The 20,500-nt window shown below is 36.9% G+C and overlaps 1 protein-coding gene across 6 annotated transcripts in view; it reads left to right on the top strand.

Annotated features, from left to right (window-relative positions):
* The first annotated feature begins 2,721 nt into the window (after positions 1-2,721).
* Positions 2,722-20,500, top strand: part of SMARCA1 (SWI/SNF related, matrix associated, actin dependent regulator of chromatin, subfamily a, member 1) — a 71,886-nt gene continuing 54,107 nt past the window's right edge. For 4 of the 6 annotated variants that reach the window (XM_030306018.1, XM_030306017.1, XM_030306015.1 and 1 more), the window contains exons 1-9: positions 2,722-3,038; positions 7,743-7,829; positions 10,112-10,278; positions 10,605-10,705; positions 10,811-10,911; positions 13,539-13,718; positions 17,808-17,963; positions 19,231-19,362; positions 20,330-20,398. In XM_030306018.1, the coding sequence (XP_030161878.1) occupies positions 2,868-3,038; positions 7,743-7,829; positions 10,112-10,278; positions 10,605-10,705; positions 10,811-10,911; positions 13,539-13,718; positions 17,808-17,963; positions 19,231-19,362; positions 20,330-20,398 (1,164 nt within the window). In that variant the 5' untranslated portion in view covers positions 2,722-2,867. The remainder of the gene's footprint in view (positions 3,039-7,742; positions 7,830-10,111; positions 10,279-10,604; positions 10,706-10,810; positions 10,912-13,538; positions 13,719-17,807; positions 17,964-19,230; positions 19,363-20,329; positions 20,399-20,500) is intronic. The other 2 variants (XM_030306014.1, XM_030306013.1) reach the window with 1 other exon arrangement.

Raw genomic sequence — 20,500 nt, 5'->3', positions numbered from 1 at the left:
ATGAACACCAAGTCTTTGACCTTGCCTTCATGAACTTTATCAAAGTATTTAATACCACTACTGGACATGCATTCTGGCAGATACTGTTTGGCTATACAAAAATGACTATTGGATAATTTCTATGATACTTGCTATCTGCCAAGATGGGTGTATTGTCTAGTAGACTAGGATTGGTTTTGAGGCTCCCAAATATGACCCCAAGATCCTCTACAAAAGTTTGGTTTGTTCTCCTACCTCACTGGAGTACAGCAATTAAAGACCATTTCAAATGAAAAGACAAAATAGAAGGTAGTAGTAAGAGAGAGTTCAAACAGATAGAGCAAGGTGTTGGGTAGGCTCAGAAATGAGATGACTTTTGTTGAGCAAAGTCTACAGATCATGAATTTTAGGCAGATTTGCAAATAAGGATAGCACATGCTCTGTAAATAGCAGCTGTTGCCACAAGCCAAAGGGCAATATTTACATGAATCCTGAAGCAAGGTCTATGGACCAAGCATTGACCTTTCCAGCCAAACTCATTACTTGGTAGCACTTTCAGCCATGTCATCCTGAAAAGGAAGGATCACATTATACACATATGGAAAATTACCAACACACAAATATGTTCTGGCCCCCAAATGAATTTCTAACTTATTTTTTTTGGAACTTGAAACACATGTTTCGAAAGAAAAGGTATTACAAACGGATGTGAGTTTCCCAGATTTCCTCTAAGAGTGCATTTAGCCCAAGGTGTAACTGAAATACTATACATTGGAAATGAGAAATACAGTGGAATAAAGTATCTTTGTAAGCAGGAACACACCAATACATAATAAATATTTACTAACCCTTTTTTCTTTGAATCCCCAGGCAAGGAAAGGGGAATTATATCCTTCCATAGCTTCAGTTTCATGAAAAAGAAATCTTTCATCACACTTTCTAGAAGGATCCTTTTCAAGTCAAGTGGATATGTACATCCTTGTCTTTTAGTGCTTCCTGGACTTCCCTATGAAACAAGTCTTAATGACTGAGGAGACTGAAAAGGTGGTGGTGAAGGGGTAGGATATCTAACTGGAAGTCTCAAGCTTTTATGTGGAGAGAGTTCAAACTCTGCAGTTCATTCCTTAATACATCTGCATATTTTACAGAAAAAATAGTGTTTCAAATGATCAGTTAAGTGGTTTAATTCCATCCCACTTTTTGATTAAGGTTGATGTTCCAGAAATACAAACCATTGTTATATATGCTACACACACACACACACACACACACACACACACACACACACACCCATTGGATACTACACATGTGTACTTCAGGATGAGAAACAAGGGCAAATGATAAAAATAATGAAAGTAAAATCAGAGCAAAGCTATCACTACCAGTCTCAGTGACACACTCCTTCAATCACCACTGTCTTGCTCTTTGCCTCTAAAAACCTGTGTGCTTCTGTGCAAAAGCAGTCCCTGGACAGTATCTCACACCTCTTTACACTAAGGTTTAAATGACCAATAGTAGGTAAAATGTCACAAGGATTTTGCATATGAAGCAGTCACAACTTTAAAACAGAGAGGAATTTAGGCTATTATTCCCAGGAAAAAGGGATATATTTGGGGGGCAATTGTGTGCTTTCCTGCTATTCATAGAAATCACATTTGATTTTAGTTGGTAATTTAGGAAGGTGTGTTGAGGGAAATTAATCATGATTTGTTTACACTTTGAAAAGTATTTGCTTCATTTTGGAAATTGTAGATTTTGTGATTGTTGTTTGGTATACTATTTTCCACCTGTTTTGCTATCTTTCGTCTGTAATGATCAAAATCTAGAAAGATGTAAACCTTCCCATGATTGATCAAAATAAATGGTGAGGAGAAATAGAAACAATATTTAATAATCGACATTTGCCTACTGTCCCACCCTTTACAAAATGCTTTTATATCCATAATTATGCCTATTATTGGTGTTTAATTACTACTTAATAATGGGGATACAAAAAGAACACATACCAAAAAACTCACGGTAATTTAATCCAATTACTAATATTGGGTTTCTACCATGATTTGCCCCAGGTTGTCTGAGGCCCTTGACCTTGTCCCCCACGCAACGAGTTTTAAAATTCAGCGGTGATGGCAACAGAAGGGCTCCTGCACTTTGGCCATCTGAGAAGTATCAGAGTTGCAAATAGAGCAAATATACATAAAACCCAAGTGTCACGCTTTGCCTTGTAAGAGAATGTTTGCAGCTATAATCAAGAGATTCAAGGAATGCTTCTCCTTCTGCAGAATTTCCAAAGGTGGGAATAGCACCACCAATACCCTTTTTGGGACCTGGGAAAGGGCAGTCCCCAGAGGGGTTCTCTGCTTTGCAAATAGTGAGACCTTTTACAGTGCAGTTACAAGCAGAGTAAAAGTTCTTTGTGCAAGAAGGGGAGAGCGCCCCGAGGTACAAAGAGCAGATTTAAGGGAAAGAGGATTCCTTCTGCACACATATGCGTGGGGAGCTCAGGCTGACTGTTGGGGGCGTGTGGGAAGGGAGATTTTTAGGGAGCCGCGGGCTTGTGGGTTCCCGCCTCCACCCCAGTCCGCGCCCCACACTCAGGCAACAGTTGGTCGTGCGGGGCCGGCCCGGGCTCTTGGTGGGGAGGGGGAGTCTCGCGATCGTTGAGGGGGGGGGGTGGAGGAAGGGGGGAGGGTGACGGGGGGAGGCCATGACGTAGGGTGGGTGGACGGAAGTGGGGCAGGGTTGAGGGTTATTTAAAGAAGGGGGGGCTGAGCGAAGGGGTTGGAAGCGGAGTGATTCCCCACCCCTGCTCCATCTAGCTCTTTCCAGTGCAGCCACTGCCGCCGCCCAGGAGCTCTCGTCCCCTTCCTCGTTCCCGCTCCAACGCAATGGAGCCGGACACCGCTGCAGTGGCAGCCACCGTGGCAGCTGCTGATGCGACCGCCACAATCGTGGTCATAGAGGACGAGCAGCCGGGGCCATCCACCTCTAAGGAGGAGGGAGCGGCCGCCGCGGCCACCGAAGCCACCGTGGCCACGGAGAAGGGCGAGAAGAAGGAGGTAAATAGGAAGGGGGTGTGTGTGTAGTCAACAAATCCTGAGCCGGGCCCCTCCGAGGGGCCCAAGCCCTGACCTTTCGGCGCCGACAGGTACCGGCGGAGCTCAGCGGGGATGGGGGCCGCGGGCGCGCTGGGAGTGGGGGGCGGCGGAACAGTCTAGCATTCGCTCCCCTCCCCCTTTCCTCCATGCCGCCTGGAGGGCGGGGGCGGGGCTGGGCGCGGGCGCGGCGCGGGGCGGAGGGTGCCCGTTATCCCGGGGCTTGGGGGGCTTGGACGCCCCTCGACAGCCCCCGGCCCCATCCACATTCCCGGAACTGGGGTAACAGGGTGGGGGATGGGGTTGTGCAGGAAAAAGCCTCCGCCTCTCCCTCTCCTCTCGCTCGCTCCCTCTCCCCCCCTTCCCGTCGGCCTCTGCCTGGGAAATCTGGGCCCTTCAATCCCACATCCGCGCGAAAGGGGTTCTGCTGGGGCTTACAATTTTTTAATTTGAATTTCAAGGTGCTGGTGGTTGGGAGGCGGAGGACGATAGGAGAGACTTTTATTTTTTTTGAATGGCCATGTCGGCCTTTTAGGTGGCAGCAAAAAAATCATCCCTTGTTCGTTTGGTCCCCGCCTGCTGAAGCGGGGGTGTCACCCCGAGAAAATGAGCTCTCCGCGTGCTACCCGCTCCCCCGCAATCCAGACCCCAAACTGAGGAACCGTGGACGCTGGCTTAGGAAAATTTCCAACGTGTGCACCCTCACCCTCTCCTGCCCCGCCCCCGACGGTATAGTGTTTCACTCCAGGGCCACCCAAATGGTCCCCCAATCCGGCCCCAAGCCTTCCAGGCTTCCGCCTCCCTCTCCTAGTGGGCGCTGCTGGCTCCTGGACACATGCAGGGTTTTTCTTTTTCTTTCTCTTTTTTTCTTTTTCTTTTTCTTTTTCTTTTTCTTTTTCTTTTTCTTTAACCCAGCGTCGCTAGGATGAGCTCCTGCTAACATACATAAAGGGACCACTCAGACACCTATTAAAGCCAAATCCAGAAAATATGTATTATCTCCATAAGGCATATTTCATATGGACCAAGACATGCAAATGAAACTATGAAACACGTTCAGAATAAAAAATAAGATGGGGTATAAGGATTGTTGATATATAATTAAATTGTAGAATGGATCGTTTATGGGTAGATTTTTTTTTTCCTTTTACGAGTAGACATCTCGCAATTAAAACGACGGTAGGTAATTAAAATTATGCTTTAGAGACCTCAAGTGGCTTTGTCTGAATTATTATATGGTACGATGCGACCAAATGAAAAGCTTTTGAAGGCAATTAACACCTTTTGCCGTGAATTAGTAATTTTAAATCCAGCATTTGTTTAAAGTGATATATTTTACTGTTACAAGGTTGACTAAACAGAAAGACAATTGTAGTGGTAAGTGAAAACCGTACAAAACATACACATTTTAAGATCTATGTGGTACTTGAATCAGTAACATGGTATTGTAAAGATGGTTCAGATATGAAGTATCAATATAAAATCAAATGCTGGGGAATTCACCGATGAGTCTAGGTGCCTTTTATTCCCTAGACTGTGCAAATGTAAGGGATAAACTCTTTTGTATGGCAGTAAAGATTGTTGAACTTCCAGATTGTGTAAATTTTTTGAGTTGTGAAAAGATTGGGAATCAATAAAAAAAACCTATGTAACAAACGCTGAATTGATACATATATTAATGAATTCTATAGCCTCATCAGAAGTTGTCCTAATACTATCTCATTTGTCTGCTCAGCATCGGGAAGTGAAGTGTTGCATGGCAGGAACTTTCTGAATACCTTAAGTTGATTATTTTAGTCACCACATCTTTCATTTTTAATTTTTTCTGAAAAATCTAAAGAGTACCAAATATCTACTTAAGTTCTTTCATGTGTATCATTTCATTCCTTTAAATAAAGTAATTTGGCACTCCCCCCACTCCATCTAAATAGATTGCTCACTACCTTGACTGCCTAAGTGATGGACTGAAAATGTAGATTAAACTTTCCTTCATGTTCATCAGTTACTGTACTCTGAAAGTGATACATAGGCATTTGAGATGGAGGAGGCTGTTCCCCCTCAATTAAATAACCACTTCCCGGGCATTTCCAGTATTGTGTTGATTTTGTAAAAAATTTTTAACTGGGCTCCATGCCCAACACAGGGCTTGAATTTACAACCCTGAGATTAAGAGTCGCATGCTCTACGGACTGAGCCAGTGCCCCCAGTATTGTGTTGATTTCCTAAATGACTTTTCACTCTCCTCCTTCAATTGTCAGGTGTTAGCTATCATTTTTTAAACTTCATCTACTTTCATCAGAAAGAACATGATAAAATGACATAGATGTAACAAAACCACACAATCATTTAAAACAACTGTAAAAATACAAAATATAAAAATACAAGTGATGCAGCAGGGAGAGGGAAATAATTATGCCTGAATAGTAAGGAAAAGGGATGTTACTGCAGTGGAACTCCTCTTTTAGTCCTGGGCTTCTGCCATCCCTTCTTGCTGTTGACATTGTGCTTTCTTCTAAGTGATCTTTCCTGTGTCATTTGCTGTTGCTTTTATTCTCTGTAGTATGATAGGTCAGATGATCAAACTTGCTAGAATTGTATATCAAGTAAAAGAAAATAGGCTCTGAGTAAGAGCATTTTTGTGATGCATAAAGTAGATGAGGTTTGGTTGATTGACTTGTGACATTTAGCTACAGAAACGTATTTTTGTTTACGTTCTGGTTCTTGAGCTTAACTTGGTTTAAGTGACAGTGGATAACCTAACACTGGAAGTTGGAGTTGGTATTTTTGGTAATGAAAACATCAAGAAAAAGGTCATGGTCTCTAAGGGCATCTTGATGACCTTGTCCACATTCTCATGGCATCTAAACTACCAGATGATGAAATCCATAGGAAATTCATTAAAATATCCTTTTATGTTTTCTTGTACAAGAAGTGTATTTTTGAAAACATATGCAAAGGAGAAGGTTTAGAAGGTAGGTATTTTAAAATTTGTTGTGGAAGATAATGCCAATTAAGTAATTACCCACAGCTTTTAATAGCACTGCTTAAGATTAGGAATTTTAATTAGCATATAATTAAATTTTATGGTATTCTACCACAAGGTAGGCAAGAGTATTGAGTAAAGTTTTTTTTTTTCTAATTAAAGCCTTAATTTTTCTATAAGCGAAGTCTTTGTCCCACACTATTAGATATATACTTGTGTATATGATGTGAAGTAATTTTCACTGTTTTGAAACTTGAAAACTAGACTTCATATAGCTTTTCAAGGAATGATAAAGGTGTGAATTTTGTTACCCAGTATTCCATTACTTGTTGCTTTGAAAATAAAATCAGATTTATAGTACATGGGACAGTTTGAAAGAGTGGGATTGAGGGGATTTTATCAGTTTTCTATTCTTGTCCATCCAGGATTACATTCAAAACATCTCACATGGACGATATATATGTATGCAATGCTTAAATCAAGATGGCTAGTATTTGGGTTAAGAATAACTGAACAATATCTGATCAGTGCTTCAAAGTAGAACACTGACCAGGGTCAAATTCCATAATCCTAGTTTGAATTGTCTTAAACTAGGAATTTCAGTAAATGTTAGAAGACATATTCATTAACTATTGGAGCTATGTTTTTTTTTATGTTTAACATCACATTCTGTTTTTGATTTATGATCTAAGTTTTCAGGAACTGATTGACAAAAGCCATGATAAAATGGATGTAATTTCTGTAGTTTTCACAAACTGATTTGTGACTTGGGCAAAATCTGTGTTAAAACTGAAATACTCTCAGCTCTGATACTAAACGGTAGATTTGTGTTTTTATTATTTCTCTATTTATTATAGGGAAGGAGGTATATTCTATATACCTAATTATATTTGCAAGTACAAGCTTATCTTTACAAAGGATAGCGTGCATGAAATAACCCCCAGATAATTTCAATATTTTGAAGAAGCTGATTTATGTTAGTTTTCACTAAATCACAACTTTTTAAAAATCAAATGTTAATAGTTGATAGCCTTGAGAAACTGCTACAAAATATTTATGTAACAGGGTTTAAAATAGTTTTCTTTCCAGTTGGGAAAAATTAACATAAATCAAAAGTTTAAAACTGTATTGTGTTATTATTTAAATAGAAATTAACATGTATTACATTAAAAAGTTTAAATGTTCTTATTAGAATATGAAAACAATGAAAAAGTGTCTTTTCAGGAACAGAAACCATAGTCTCCTTCTGAAATTTTGGCTCGTTTCTATTACATAAAGATGTGTTTCTGAGAATTAATATTTACTTTCCTTGAATTCCTTGGTTTGTGGATGATAATATTACCATATTCTAGATTTTAAATCTATTCAATGGTTCTGTACTTTCTTATGCTCGAAATTAAAAAATAGATGAAATGGCTCAATGTTTCACCTTTTGGTGTTTATTTTAATTAATGTTCTTTCTCTAGCTTTTATAATACAGATTTTTTATTGGACCCCAGGTGCACAGAACTGGATTAATCATAAGCCCTGCTTCATGACATGCTCTCATCATTGGTCTATGTGTGGCCCATGTTGATTTATTTATTTAGTATTTAATTACTTTTTACTTTCTTCAAATGACAATGTCAACCATTTTTAAGATCTTGCTTTGCAATTTGATGGCTTATTTTTTTTTGAAATTCTAGAAAAATGTTTCTTCATTTCAACTCAAACTTGCTGCTAAAGCTTCTAAATCTGAAAAGGAAATGGACCCAGAATATGAAGAGAAAATGGTAAATATATTCCTGGGTTGATCATGAATAATGTAGTTGATTTTTTGTCATTGAACTGTAGTTGGCACCCAATATTAACATTAGTTTCACTGTACTTGATTTTTATTGAGGAGACGTGAAAGATTAAAACAATACATGTTCATATATAATGAATACAGGATCATGGATTTTAGAATTGGAAAGTAATTTAATAATAAATCCATCATAATAGATTTTGTTGAATAAATGAATCTCGTTTTCAGATGAGAAAATAAGGAGCAGAAAAACTATATGAAATAGTTGGGAACAGAAACCACATCTCTTCACTGTTGTTCAGCACTCTATCTCATAATAAGATGCTTTATGCTAGAAATATTGTATCCACTAAGTGAAAATATCAGTGGGAATATCAGTATGGCTGAAAGAAATCAGGTCACAGAGCTGGACTGATATTTTTTTTCTCCCTCTGTTCTTGCTTTGGATATTTGAATGAATGTTACATATTATGAGACATGTAATACAGTAACACTTTCTCTGGAGGAGAGGACATTTTCCCAGTACATGAAACTGTTACGTATTTAAACAGTATAATCTTAATTATGCCACCTACTGCTTTGCTGTGTATTTCAAATTATTTAGTTTTTATTTACTAAAATCCATATCTTAGCTTTCATTTTAACTAATCTTTTATGCCCTGGGATCTTTCAAAACCAGTGAATTTGGTTAATTCAAAAGAGAAATTTAACAAGTAGTTGGAACTGAATTTTTTTGTTGAGGGGTTGCTTTTGCAGTAATATAAAAATAAGTAGAAATGAAGTATTTTTTTGGTTGTTCATAGTGATTTTGCCATACTCCATGCCTTAATGTTTAAGGTCACATCTAACATAGACAGTTAATGTTTTAACAACTCTAAAAACAACATTCCAGTGAGGATAACATAAAATGGAAAAGTTTTGGCCTCCTTCCAGCTTCTGGTCTGAATGTTTGTCTAATTCTTGTGTTTATGTTAATGAACTCTTGTAAGTTTCTGGTATTATTAATTATGCATCCTTCATTAGCAATCAAATATTCTCTACCCTGTGGTCATAAAGTGACTGGGAAATAAAAAATCATTTTCATTTTTTCTTCATCTAGAATAATGTGTACATTTTTTGATCTTCTAAGATTTTTTAGTGAAGTTTTATTTCATTAATATGGTACAAGTTACATGACCTTTTATAATTTATTGAGAAATTATAGCACATATCAATTAAATTTTTTTAATGTTTATTTTTGAGACACACACACACACACACACACACACACATACACATACACACATACACACAGAGTGTGAGCAGGGAGGGGCAGAGAGAGAGGGAGACCCAGAATCCGAAGTAGGCTCCAGGCTCTGAGCTTTCAGCACAGAGCCCGACGCGGGGCTCGAGCTCACAGACAGGGAGATCATGACCTGAGCCGAAGTCGGACACTTAACCAACTAAGCCACCCAGGTGCCCCACATATAAATTTTTAATAGTTAATATATGTTAACTATTTTACTTATATGTGTATGTGTATTTTTCCCCCAAATCTTATAAATTCTTAAGAGATCAGTTTATGGTATATGTATATCAAAGCCAATAATTTATATTTCTGCATTTAGGATATATTACATATTATGATGCTTTATTTTGTTAACTAGGAAAAGAAAATTATTATGGTTTGGAAAGAGGATTTGCTTTCTGACCCTGACTCTTTAAGCAGGGTACTTCTTTTTTTTTAATGTTTGCTTACTTTTGAGAGAGAGAGACAGCATGTGTGTGCATGCTTGTGCATTGGGGAGGGGCAGAGAGAGACAGAGACACAGAATCCGAAGCAGGCTCCAGGCTCTGAGCTATCAGCATAGAGCCCAATGCGGGGCTTGAACTCACAGAGCCATGAGATCATGACCTGAGAAGTTGGATGCACAACCACTTAACAGACCGATCCACTCAGGTGCCCCAGCAGGATACTTCTTATTGGGGCATTTACTTCTGTTAGATCACTTGGCTTCTATTCAGAGTATCTGAAAATGCCATTTTTCAAATTTAGGTGCTTATTAGCTGTGGGAACTTGAGCAAGTTAGTTACCCTCTCGGTACTTTAGTTTTATCATCTGTAAAATGGACATAATATTAGTGCCTACCTCATAGGTTTATTAAGAGAATTAAATGAGTATGTTTAAAGTGCTTAGAACATAGTACAAAGTAAGGGCAATGTAAGTGTTTGTTAAATAACTTCGAGCAAATAAAAAAGAAAATCATTACTTTTTCTTTTGTGCATTAGAAAGCAGACCGAGCAAAGAGATTTGAATTTTTATTAAAGCAAACAGAACTTTTTGCACATTTCATTCAACCGTCAGCACAGAAATCTCCAACATCTCCTCTGAACATGAAATTGGGACGTCCTCGAATAAAGAAAGATGACAAGCAGAGCTTAATTTCTGCTGGAGAGTATGTTGGCATCTCTCTCTACTTTCTTCCCTCTTTCCCTCTCTTCCTCCTGTCCCCCCTTCTCCCTCCTTATACTCTCATTCCCTCTTCACTTATTCAGTATAATTCTATGTTCAAAAAATAAGGTTATTGTCAGTGTAAATAAGTTTTGGAGGCAACATGTTTTTCTCACTAGAAATCAGTAAAAATGTAGGCCGGTTCTACCAACTTCTAAGCAAGACCTTAAGTAACTCATTTTCTTTTCATGAAGATACTAGCGATGTATACTGACTTCATTGACACCTTAACATTTGTGTTGAACATAAAGGTATTTCTTTTCATTTCAGCTACCGCCACAGGCGCACGGAACAAGAAGAAGATGAAGAGCTACTCTCAGAGAGTCGGAAAACATCTAATGTGTGTGTTAGATTTGAGGTGTCACCTTCATGTAAGTACCTCATCATGTTTGTGTTTTTTTTTCCCAATTTGATTTTAGAAAAAATTTACTTGATTATATTAATAAAAGTATGAGGCATCTTGATTTCTTTTTTAGATGTGAAAGGAGGACCATTGAGGGATTATCAGATTCGAGGGCTGAACTGGTTGATCTCTTTGTATGAAAATGGAGTCAATGGTATCTTGGCAGATGAAATGGTAAGGAGATGATAGCTAAAAACAGGATCTCAGTTACCAATTTTTTTTTTGTAAATTTGAAGTGCCTGAGCTGTATTGCACCCCTGAGGTCTGGAGGCTAATTGCCTTATTTAGTTATAATGTAAAAGGCATTTGTAAAGTCTAGGATTGTTTACACTTTCACAGGCTATATAATTCTTAGTGTGATTTCCTCAAATGGTTTAAAAAAACCTCTTTGTACTTTTGTTTTTATTTATACTTTGGCTTCCAGGAAGCTCAGAGCCAAAATGAATGCCAAAATGGAGCACCTGTGTAATGTAATGGTTGGCCCATTGTGTCTTTTGTGTCTTTTCCTATTCAATACCTTCTAATCTTTCCCTGGCCCTTCTTTATATCTATTTTACCATTAATTTACGTTCCATGTTTTCACTGTAGGCCACCTGAAACATGTTTTCTTTGTAGGCTACCTGAAATCCTTTTGGTAATGAGGTGGGGTATATAAACCAAACACTAAATGAGTGAATGAATAGACCAGACAATAAATGATGAAAGCATGAATGAATAAATGTAAATGCCTCAATGTGTGAGCAGTGAGAAAGTGAATAGATGGAAAAAAAAAGTAAAGAGCAATGTTGAGTTCTGACCTAGCAGAATACCAGGTAGGGCCTGGGAAGTAAGCTAAGGAGTGATGGACATATAAATAAAATGACCAAAGAGAAAAAGTAAGTCCATTGAAGATGCTAATTCAGCAGATTGGGGGAGTATATGAAGACTTAGATTGGTATTTTAAGACAAAATAAATTAAATGTGATTTAAGAGAGGACTGGGGGGAGTTCTAGATCTATATGACCCAGTGATATTCCTATTTATGAAACTCTGGAGCCATTATTGCAATCACTCTTCTCCAGAAGAGCCACATGACTGTTTATGCTCTATAACATGTAGTGTAGTAATGATCCCATAGATGCTAAGCAACTGTTAGGTGTGTGGCAGGAGGTCCTTTAAAATCAAGGGTCTGTAGCTCCTTATATTTAGTATTCTGGGTTGGAGACTACAATTAGCTCAGGAGGGGAGGAGCTTGGTTAATTGGATAGCAGAAAGACCAGGATTATTTGCCCCAAGCTCTTCTTGACTGCAGCCTTTAAACATGAAGGATCTGAAGATCCTTCATATTGAATTTATGCTGACACCAGGTACTTTTTATTAAAAAAGGGAAAGATATTTTAAGGAGTATAGAAAATTTGGAAAAAAAACAAGAAAAAAACTGAAAGTAAATTATAATTATGCTACCCAGAAATAACCACAGTTGACATTTTGGCATCTTTTATTTTAGCATTTTAATTCTGGATGTATTTATTTTATATAGTTGAGATCCTATTGTACATATAATTTGGTATTCTGATTTCTTCACATTCATACATATTTTCTGCATAATTCAAATATTTGTAAAAATAATTGTTAATTACTGTATAATAATCCTGGAGAGTTACCGTAATTCTGTTAATATCCTCCCTTATTGCTGGTCATTTGGACTAATGTATATAGTGTATATTGGTTGATACACGTGTATATGGTACATAATAATGCTGTTGTGAGAACCCTTGTAATTTACTTTTTCTGTACCTTTCAAATTATTTCCATAGGATTCCTAAAAATGGAATTGCTTGATTAAGGAATTTTAAGTATTTTAAGGTTTTGATGCATCTCATTAAGTGAAATATTAGGATAAACCCTATAAAAATAGTTTTGAGCCTAGGTTTATAAAAGAAAATGTATACCTTGCACAGAGATAAAGCCAGAAACTGTTTTAAAAGGCTACACAGCATAGGACATCATTCCCTTCCTCATGGGTTAGGTGGTGGGTTCATGGTGTTCAGTATGTTTTTTATTTTTACTTATTTATTTTTAAATGTTTACTTATTTATTTATTTTGAGAGAGCGAGAGAGAGTGCATACACATGGGAGAGGCAGAGAGAGAAAGGGAGAGAGAGAATCCTAAGCAGGCTCCATGCTCTGCACAGAGCTGGATGCCGGTCTTGATCCCCTTATCATGAGATCACTACCTAAGCTGATATCAAGAGCTGGATGCTCAGCTAACTGAACCACCCAGGCTCCCCTGTTCAGTATGTTGTTTTTTAAAAAGTCTACTGGACTAGGTGATCTCTAAGGCCTTTTCTGGCTGCAGAGTTCTTTCATGTTTTGTTCTTTTATGGTTCCATAGGTCTTCAAAGGTGTGAGATGCAAGTACAGAACTACAAGCCCCTTGAGATGCATAGTCTGCATATTTCATGCCTGGGCTGTAATAATGTTGGGGACAATGGGAAAGAAAGACTGGTATCGAAGCAGGCTGGTATTTGAGTGTGAAACACATACACACAAAATTCCCTAATTTTGCCACTAGAAAAAATTATGAAGTATGCTACTTGCTCCTTTAAGAGGAGCAACAAAGCAACTTTCTGCCTGCAAGTTCCTGGTTTCTTTTTGTGCACACAGTAAGTACGAATTGGTATGGTTATTCACTTAAAAAAAACAAAGGTCTTTAAAATTTTTCCCCATGTGAGATAGTTGGCAAATGTCTTTGTTATTACTAACAAAATGTTTCATTAAATAAACCTTTATGGATTTTTTTCTTTGTAATGATAATGCAGGGTCTTGGTAAGACTTTACAAACGATTGCTTTGCTTGGTTACCTGAAACATTACCGAAACATTCCAGGACCTCACATGGTTTTAGTTCCAAAGTCTACTCTATACAACTGGATGAATGAATTTAAACGATGGGTCCCATCTCTCCGTGTTATTTGTTTCGTCGGAGACAAGGATGCAAGAGTAAGTGAGAAACTGATTTAAAGAGGCAATCAAGAATAACATCATTTCTGGGGTTAAGTTTTATACAAATACCATAAAAGACATTTAAGTTGACTGCTACTAGTAAATAACACATTGTGCTTACTCTATGTTAGGCTCTGTTGTAAATGCCTTTAATATATTAATTAATCCAACACTCCTGTGAAGTAGATGTGTTACCTATTAATAACACGCAATCACTTTTATTATGCTTATCTGCATTTACTTTTTTTTTTTTTTTAAATTTTTTTTTTTCCAACGTTTATTTATTTTTGGGACAGAGAGAGAAAGAGCATGAACGGGGGAGGGGCAGAGAGAGAGGGAGACACAGAATCGGAAACAGGCTCCAGGCTCTGAGCCATCAGCCCAGAGCCCGACGCGGGGCTCGAACTCCCGGACCGCGAGATCGTGACCTGGCTGAAGTCGGACGCCTAACCGACTGCGCCACCCAGGCGCCCCTATCTGCATTTACTTTTAACTGGCACATTAACGTCAGCTTTTTTGAGTTGCATTTTAAATCACTTTTTATTAAAAGAAATCATCATTGACAGTATATCTTATCAGTGACTCATCAGTTGTATTATTTTGACACCAAAAATATATACGTTTGTATGACTTAATTTTTTATGTTTAAATTTTTAATTTTTTAACTTTGATTTGGTATACATGCACACACTTGTGCATAGATGCACACATGAATGGGGCCTTTTCTATTCATACAGAGAGCCTGTGTTTTGTATTTCTGCAAAGGCACAGCTTTCAGTTTGGCTCTTTGAATAGAAAAATACATACCTGCATACATTCTTAGATATTGGAAATGCTGGGCTCTTGCTTAAATTAGCCATTTGTCAATTTAGTAGGCTACAATGATTTTAGGACTGTAGAATTAATCTAAAAGAAATAAATTATGCAAAAATATAAAAATGAATAATCAGCTTAGAAAGCATATTATTAAACTGCCTTTACTTCGCCTCCAGAGGACATAGTTTAGAGAAAAGATTTATTCTATTTTTCGTATTTAGATAGGTTATCAAAAGATATCCTCAAAAGAATGGTAGCATAATGAATTATGTAATTTTATTCTTATCATTTTGCTTGCAGAAAAATTACTTAAATTTATTTAAATTCAGCTTATAAATAATTTAAGTATTGAAATACTGAGCTCATAAATTTAGAATTACAGGCTTGATTCTTCCTTATGCTTAATATTTCTCAGTGGCAAATTAGTCACTTAGAAACCTTTTCTGATCACTGCTGTTACTTAATGTAATATCATTCCTTAAAAAACTTCGTATTTCTGAAGTATTGATTTTTGGTTGAAAGTATTTCTCTGAGATCATAAAGAAAAAGAAATATGTGCACTTGTGTTTTCATATGTCTCAATAAAACTGTGTCAGTGGTTTTCCCCTATATTATATGGAATCCAAGGATTTCATGAAATATTTCAGGGAGTTTTTTTTTTTTTCTCTCTCTGGGAGTTTTAAAGGAAGAATGCTTGTATTTAATTTGTGACTGCCCTATCTCTACCCCATGAGTGGCTGAGATTTTACTAGTGGCTTCAAAAATTTTTTAATCTTGAAAACCAGTCTTCAAAGTCAGTGCTTTTCATATTGCCAGTCATTAATATTGCAAATTCGTGTTGGTGTGGACAACAATAAAAAAAATGAGATAGAATAGAATAGAAAATAGAGTATTTTGCACATGGTAGGGATATGTATTGCTCATTTTTTAAGGATTGCAACCTGGGTGCCTGGGTAGCTCACTCTGTTACTCATCTGATTCTTGATTTTGGCTCAGGTCATGATCTCCCAGTTTGTGAGTTCGAGCCCTGCATCAGGCTCTGCACTGACGCCGAGGGGCCTACTTGGGATTCTCTCTCTCCCCGCTCTCTATCCCTACCCCACTTGCTCTCTCTCTCAAAATAAATAAATAAACTTAAAAACATTTTTAAAAAAGGATTGCAACCTAAAATATTATTTTATTGTGGGCCATGGGCAAAGAGTTTGTGGAATGGTAATTATTAATTACATAAATAATGTACTATATTCAGCACTTACAGATTGGTGTTAGAATGTATAGAGAAAATCCAGATAATTATTAAAAAAAATTTTTTAACATATATTTTTGAGTCAGAGAGAGACAAAGCACAAGTTGGGGAAGGGCAGAGAGAGAGGGAGACACAGAATCCGGAGCAGGCTCCAGGCTCTGAGCTGTCAGCACAGAGCCTGATGCAGGGCTTGAACCCACGAACCGTGAGATCATGACCTGAGTCGAAGTCAGATGCTCAACTGACTGAGCCACCTAGGCACCACCCAGATAATTATTTATAGACAAATTTGAATCTTGGTACCACATGGGATAGATACAATGTGTTTTTATAATTTCCTGGCCTTCTGTAAACATTTTATGAGGTCAGTGTTTTACTAATAAAAAATTTGATGTAGGTTACCACAGGTATTTGATTGAGTTGGGAAATTCTTAGTAATACTTGTGACCCAGTTTGACGCTAATGTAGTCCTGCAGTATATAGAGGTGTGAATCCCAAAAATGGTTTTTTAGTTGTTTTCTATTTTTTAAGTAGGCTTCACGCCCAATGTGGGGCTTGAACTCATGAGCCTGAGATCAAGAGTTGCATATTCTACCAATAGAGCCAGCCAGGCGCCCCACCAAACATGGTTTTTCCTTCCTTTTCCACTCCAGAGACATCAAAGATCTTGGACCTGGAAACAGGAGATCTGGTTTTAGTTCTGGCTTTGCTATTGACCGTGTGTGACATTGAGTGACAATTGAAGGGCCTTCATTTTGTCACCTATAAAAGAGCTTTTGGATTATGTGATGTTCAGTGTTATGTTACACAAATTTCAAGGCAGAGTTAATATAAATTAAAAATATGTGTGTTCCGTGAAACTGTAGGAGTTTCAAAACTGAGTGTTTCAAAAAAATCAAACAAAGATAAGGTGTTTGCAAGACCAAATGGAGTCTGGCATCCTGGTTCTCTTTATTTTGCCTCCAATTCTGTAATGTCTTAATTAACTTTTTAAATATGACCACTTCCCAGAGTGCAACTGGGATCTCTACAAAGGCCTTTTTTCTGTCCTCTACTTCAGTCCAGACAATCCTTTTAGATATCAGGGCACTCGGTAAATATTTGTTGAATGAGTCCACAGTGTGTTTGGTGCATAACTGTGAGTTTATGAAATAATGAGTTTGCAGTGAACAGTTAATTTTGTTTATGCACTGTAATTTCATATTTACAGTACTAATCAGAACCTTCTCAATATAGATTTGGCTGCTCCCTGCTAACTTCTATGGTTTTATTTTGACCCATACATAACATCTGAAATTCAGTTCATACAAGTTAAAAATGCTCTCAGTCAACTTGGCTACTATGTTGGCCACTGCCTATGAAGATTTAGAAGATTTAAAAATAGTTTTAAATAGTCTCACTGTCTTAAATAGCCCTCTGTACTAGATAGAGCAAGTCCTCTTTATAAGATCATATTTGTAGTCTTACAACAATATCAGGGAATTCACAAAAGCATTAATGGGCTTTCATGACCCCTTAACAAAATATATGACTCATTCCTGTTAGAAATGGAAGGAACATAAAAGAGATCAAAAGGTGGAAATCATTCATGTATATTGAGTTCTTTTCATTTGTTGAAACTGTGTTGGTAATAGTTGGTAGTGCTTTGACCTTAGTAAGAACATGCTTTTCAGAAAGCAGTTTACTTTGCTCCTGTCATTTTGGACCATTTGTTGTATGAAGAGAGCCTAATATCTGTCATCTGGTGATAAGAACTTTTCCAGTTCATTGAATATGTTGTACTCGGTTAAGGGAAGCCTTTGCTTCTCTTTTGTTGATATTAGTATGCCACCCAGATAATGTGTCTTTGGGATTTGGTTTTCCTGTCTTTAAAATGGATGACACCAAATGGTTTTCCTATCTTTAAGATGGATGAGACCAAATGATTCTGAGGGCTCTTAGAATTATTAGTATTTTCTTGATGCTTTAATTCTGTGATCATCATGTCAGTGTATTCTAATATAAAGAACTTTATTTTGCATTAGGCTGCTTTTATTCGTGATGAAATGATGCCAGGAGAATGGGATGTTTGTGTTACTTCTTATGAGATGGTAATTAAAGAAAAATCTGTATTTAAAAAGTTTCATTGGCGATACCTAGTCATTGATGAGGCTCACAGAATAAAGAATGAAAAATCTAAGGTAAGCCAGTTTTCAATATCATTGTTAAACTTTTCTTTTAACTAACCATGTCCATTTATTACTTCCGTGTATTCAAAAGAAAAAATGTGATGGAAGATTGTGATTTTATTCACAGACTATGAATGAAAATCCATTTTAAAAATGATTTGAAGTTTAAATTATTGAATATGAGACAAATGAAAATTGAACACAGTTTTTAATGTAAAGAAAATAAGGTGTTCATTTTCTTTACCTGTTGCAGTCTAACTCTGTTATGCTACAGTATTTTAATATTTTGGTAATATTTGTGTACCAGAGGCATTTGTATTGATTTTTATTGAGGAGCCTTCTACCTTATGTGTATTCATAAGGATTAGAAAAAATAATTTCCTGGAATTACCTGATTTGTGTGAATTAGAGCATGGTGTAAATTTTGAAAAATACCACTATTTCTTGCTATTCAACTCCATCAACAATAGGAAAAGCATCGATTATTATGATTACTGGGCTACTTTGGGAGAAACAGGAATAGAACTGGAGCAAAACCACCAGGCAGATCATATTAACTTCAAATTGAGACTAATACCTTATAAAAGGATGCATGTTAGAGAATAATTGTTTAAGAGCATTATAAAAATATGCATTTGTATTGATAAGATTACTGTTCTTTTATGCTTTGTGCTTTAATTTTTATAGTCTTATATTTAGAAAGTTAAGATATCAGGGAAAATGGGCTCAACTCTGGTGCTTAGAAATTGTCACCAGGCCTTTGAGGCACCTGGGTGGCTCAGTTGGTTGAGCATCTGACTCTTGATCTCAGCTCAGGTCTTGATCTCAGGGTTGTGAGTTCAAGCCCTGCACTGAGTTCTGCACTGGGTGCGAAGCCTACTTAAAAAAAAAATTGTCACCAGGCCAAGTTAGAACTTGGCTAGGTATGTGGATGAACATGATTGGCAGGGAGAAAGATGTTATTGTGTTAAGTGACTAGCCTGGATTCCATGGAGTTCTGACTGTTTCTGTGGACCCAAAATAGACCAAATAAGTTTTTTAAAGTGAGGGAGGGGTGTCAGGTAGGACTATGATTTGCGTTCTTATAAGTGTAGAAATGCCTAGAATATTTTGTTGAGTTGTGACTCATGGTGGCAGTGTCACCTGAACTAGGATATTTTTCTATAGAAAGATAATTTTCAAGATTTATTAAAAAAATACATTGGTTGGATAAAGAACTCCGGATGTTGAGCATTCTTACAAATGAAATAATGTTAACAGAACTATTATTTTTTTCTAGCTTTCAGAGATTGTTCGTGAGTTCAAGTCAACTAACCGCTTGCTCCTAACTGGAACACCTTTGCAGAATAACCTGCATGAACTCTGGGCATTACTCAACTTTTTATTGCCTGATGTCTTTAATTCTGCAGATGTAAGTTTAAGTCCTATGTTTAAGTACAGTCTTCTTATGTTCACAGATCTCTTTTCCAATCATAGAATATAGATTAAAATTTATAGTTCTTTTTTCATTTGTAACTGTTTATCTGTGTGTTTTGGTGTTCTCAGAAAAAAAGCTCTTAAGCACAAATTTTTCAAATGGGGATATTTAGAGAAATGATTTTCTTTTCTTTGAGATTATTCTGCCTTTTAAACTTTGCCTATATCTCCTTGTTACCACAACTTAAGATATGAGATAGGCTGAGTTCATAACAGCAAGCTCAAAATTTTCTTTGAAAGGGCTTTCTACATACTAGGTTGTCAGGTGGAGTCTTTAAAATGATCTTTGATTATTGTAGTCGTTAATATTTGTGAGTACTGAAGAGCTCATAATGTGTGATTCAAAAAACAACATATTTTGTAAATGTATGATTTACATTGTTTTTATCATTAACACAAGGTTATGCTAGTGCAGCAAACCGAATTGAACGATTTAAGGACTTTTGGAGCTTTCCTCATTACTGCTATTAATTGATAATAAAAAGTACCAAGTTCAGCTATCCATTGGTTTGTATACCTTATCTTGCTTTTGTTCATTTTTATTGTTTGTGTAAAAGTTTCATTATTATTATGTGCCTTCAATTTTATATTCTCACTCCTACTCTAACTCTTTAACTGGATATAATACTACTATGGTGTGGGGAAGCCTCATAAAAGTCTTATAAGGAAACCCTGCTGGCGGACTTCCTGTATCATGGAGTTCAAATTTTCTTAACTCCTCCAGTATTTTAGCTATTTTCATAAGTAAATAATATTGACCATCGTGGTTAATATATTTTTGAAAGTGCTTTTAAAATGAATTACTGCTGTATCACTGTATAAGAATTTATAGAATATTGAGTTTATTAAAACAAACAAACAAACACCTGTGTGCTTACTGCAGAATTTCCACCCCTCCACAGGACTTTGATTCTTGGTTTGACACTAAAAACTGTCTTGGTGATCAAAAACTTGTGGAAAGACTTCACGCAGTAAGTAATAGACAAGAAAATTTAGTAATTAAATGTATATAATCCAGCTAGAAAACAAACAGCCGTAGAATCTGTTTGAACTTTTGGGTTTACCTCTTGGCT

Source organism: Lynx canadensis, chromosome X, assembly GCF_007474595.2.
Source record: "Lynx canadensis isolate LIC74 chromosome X, mLynCan4.pri.v2, whole genome shotgun sequence".
Lineage (NCBI taxonomy): Eukaryota > Metazoa > Chordata > Mammalia > Carnivora > Felidae > Lynx > Lynx canadensis.
This window is presented reverse-complemented; position numbering and strand designations above follow the sequence as displayed.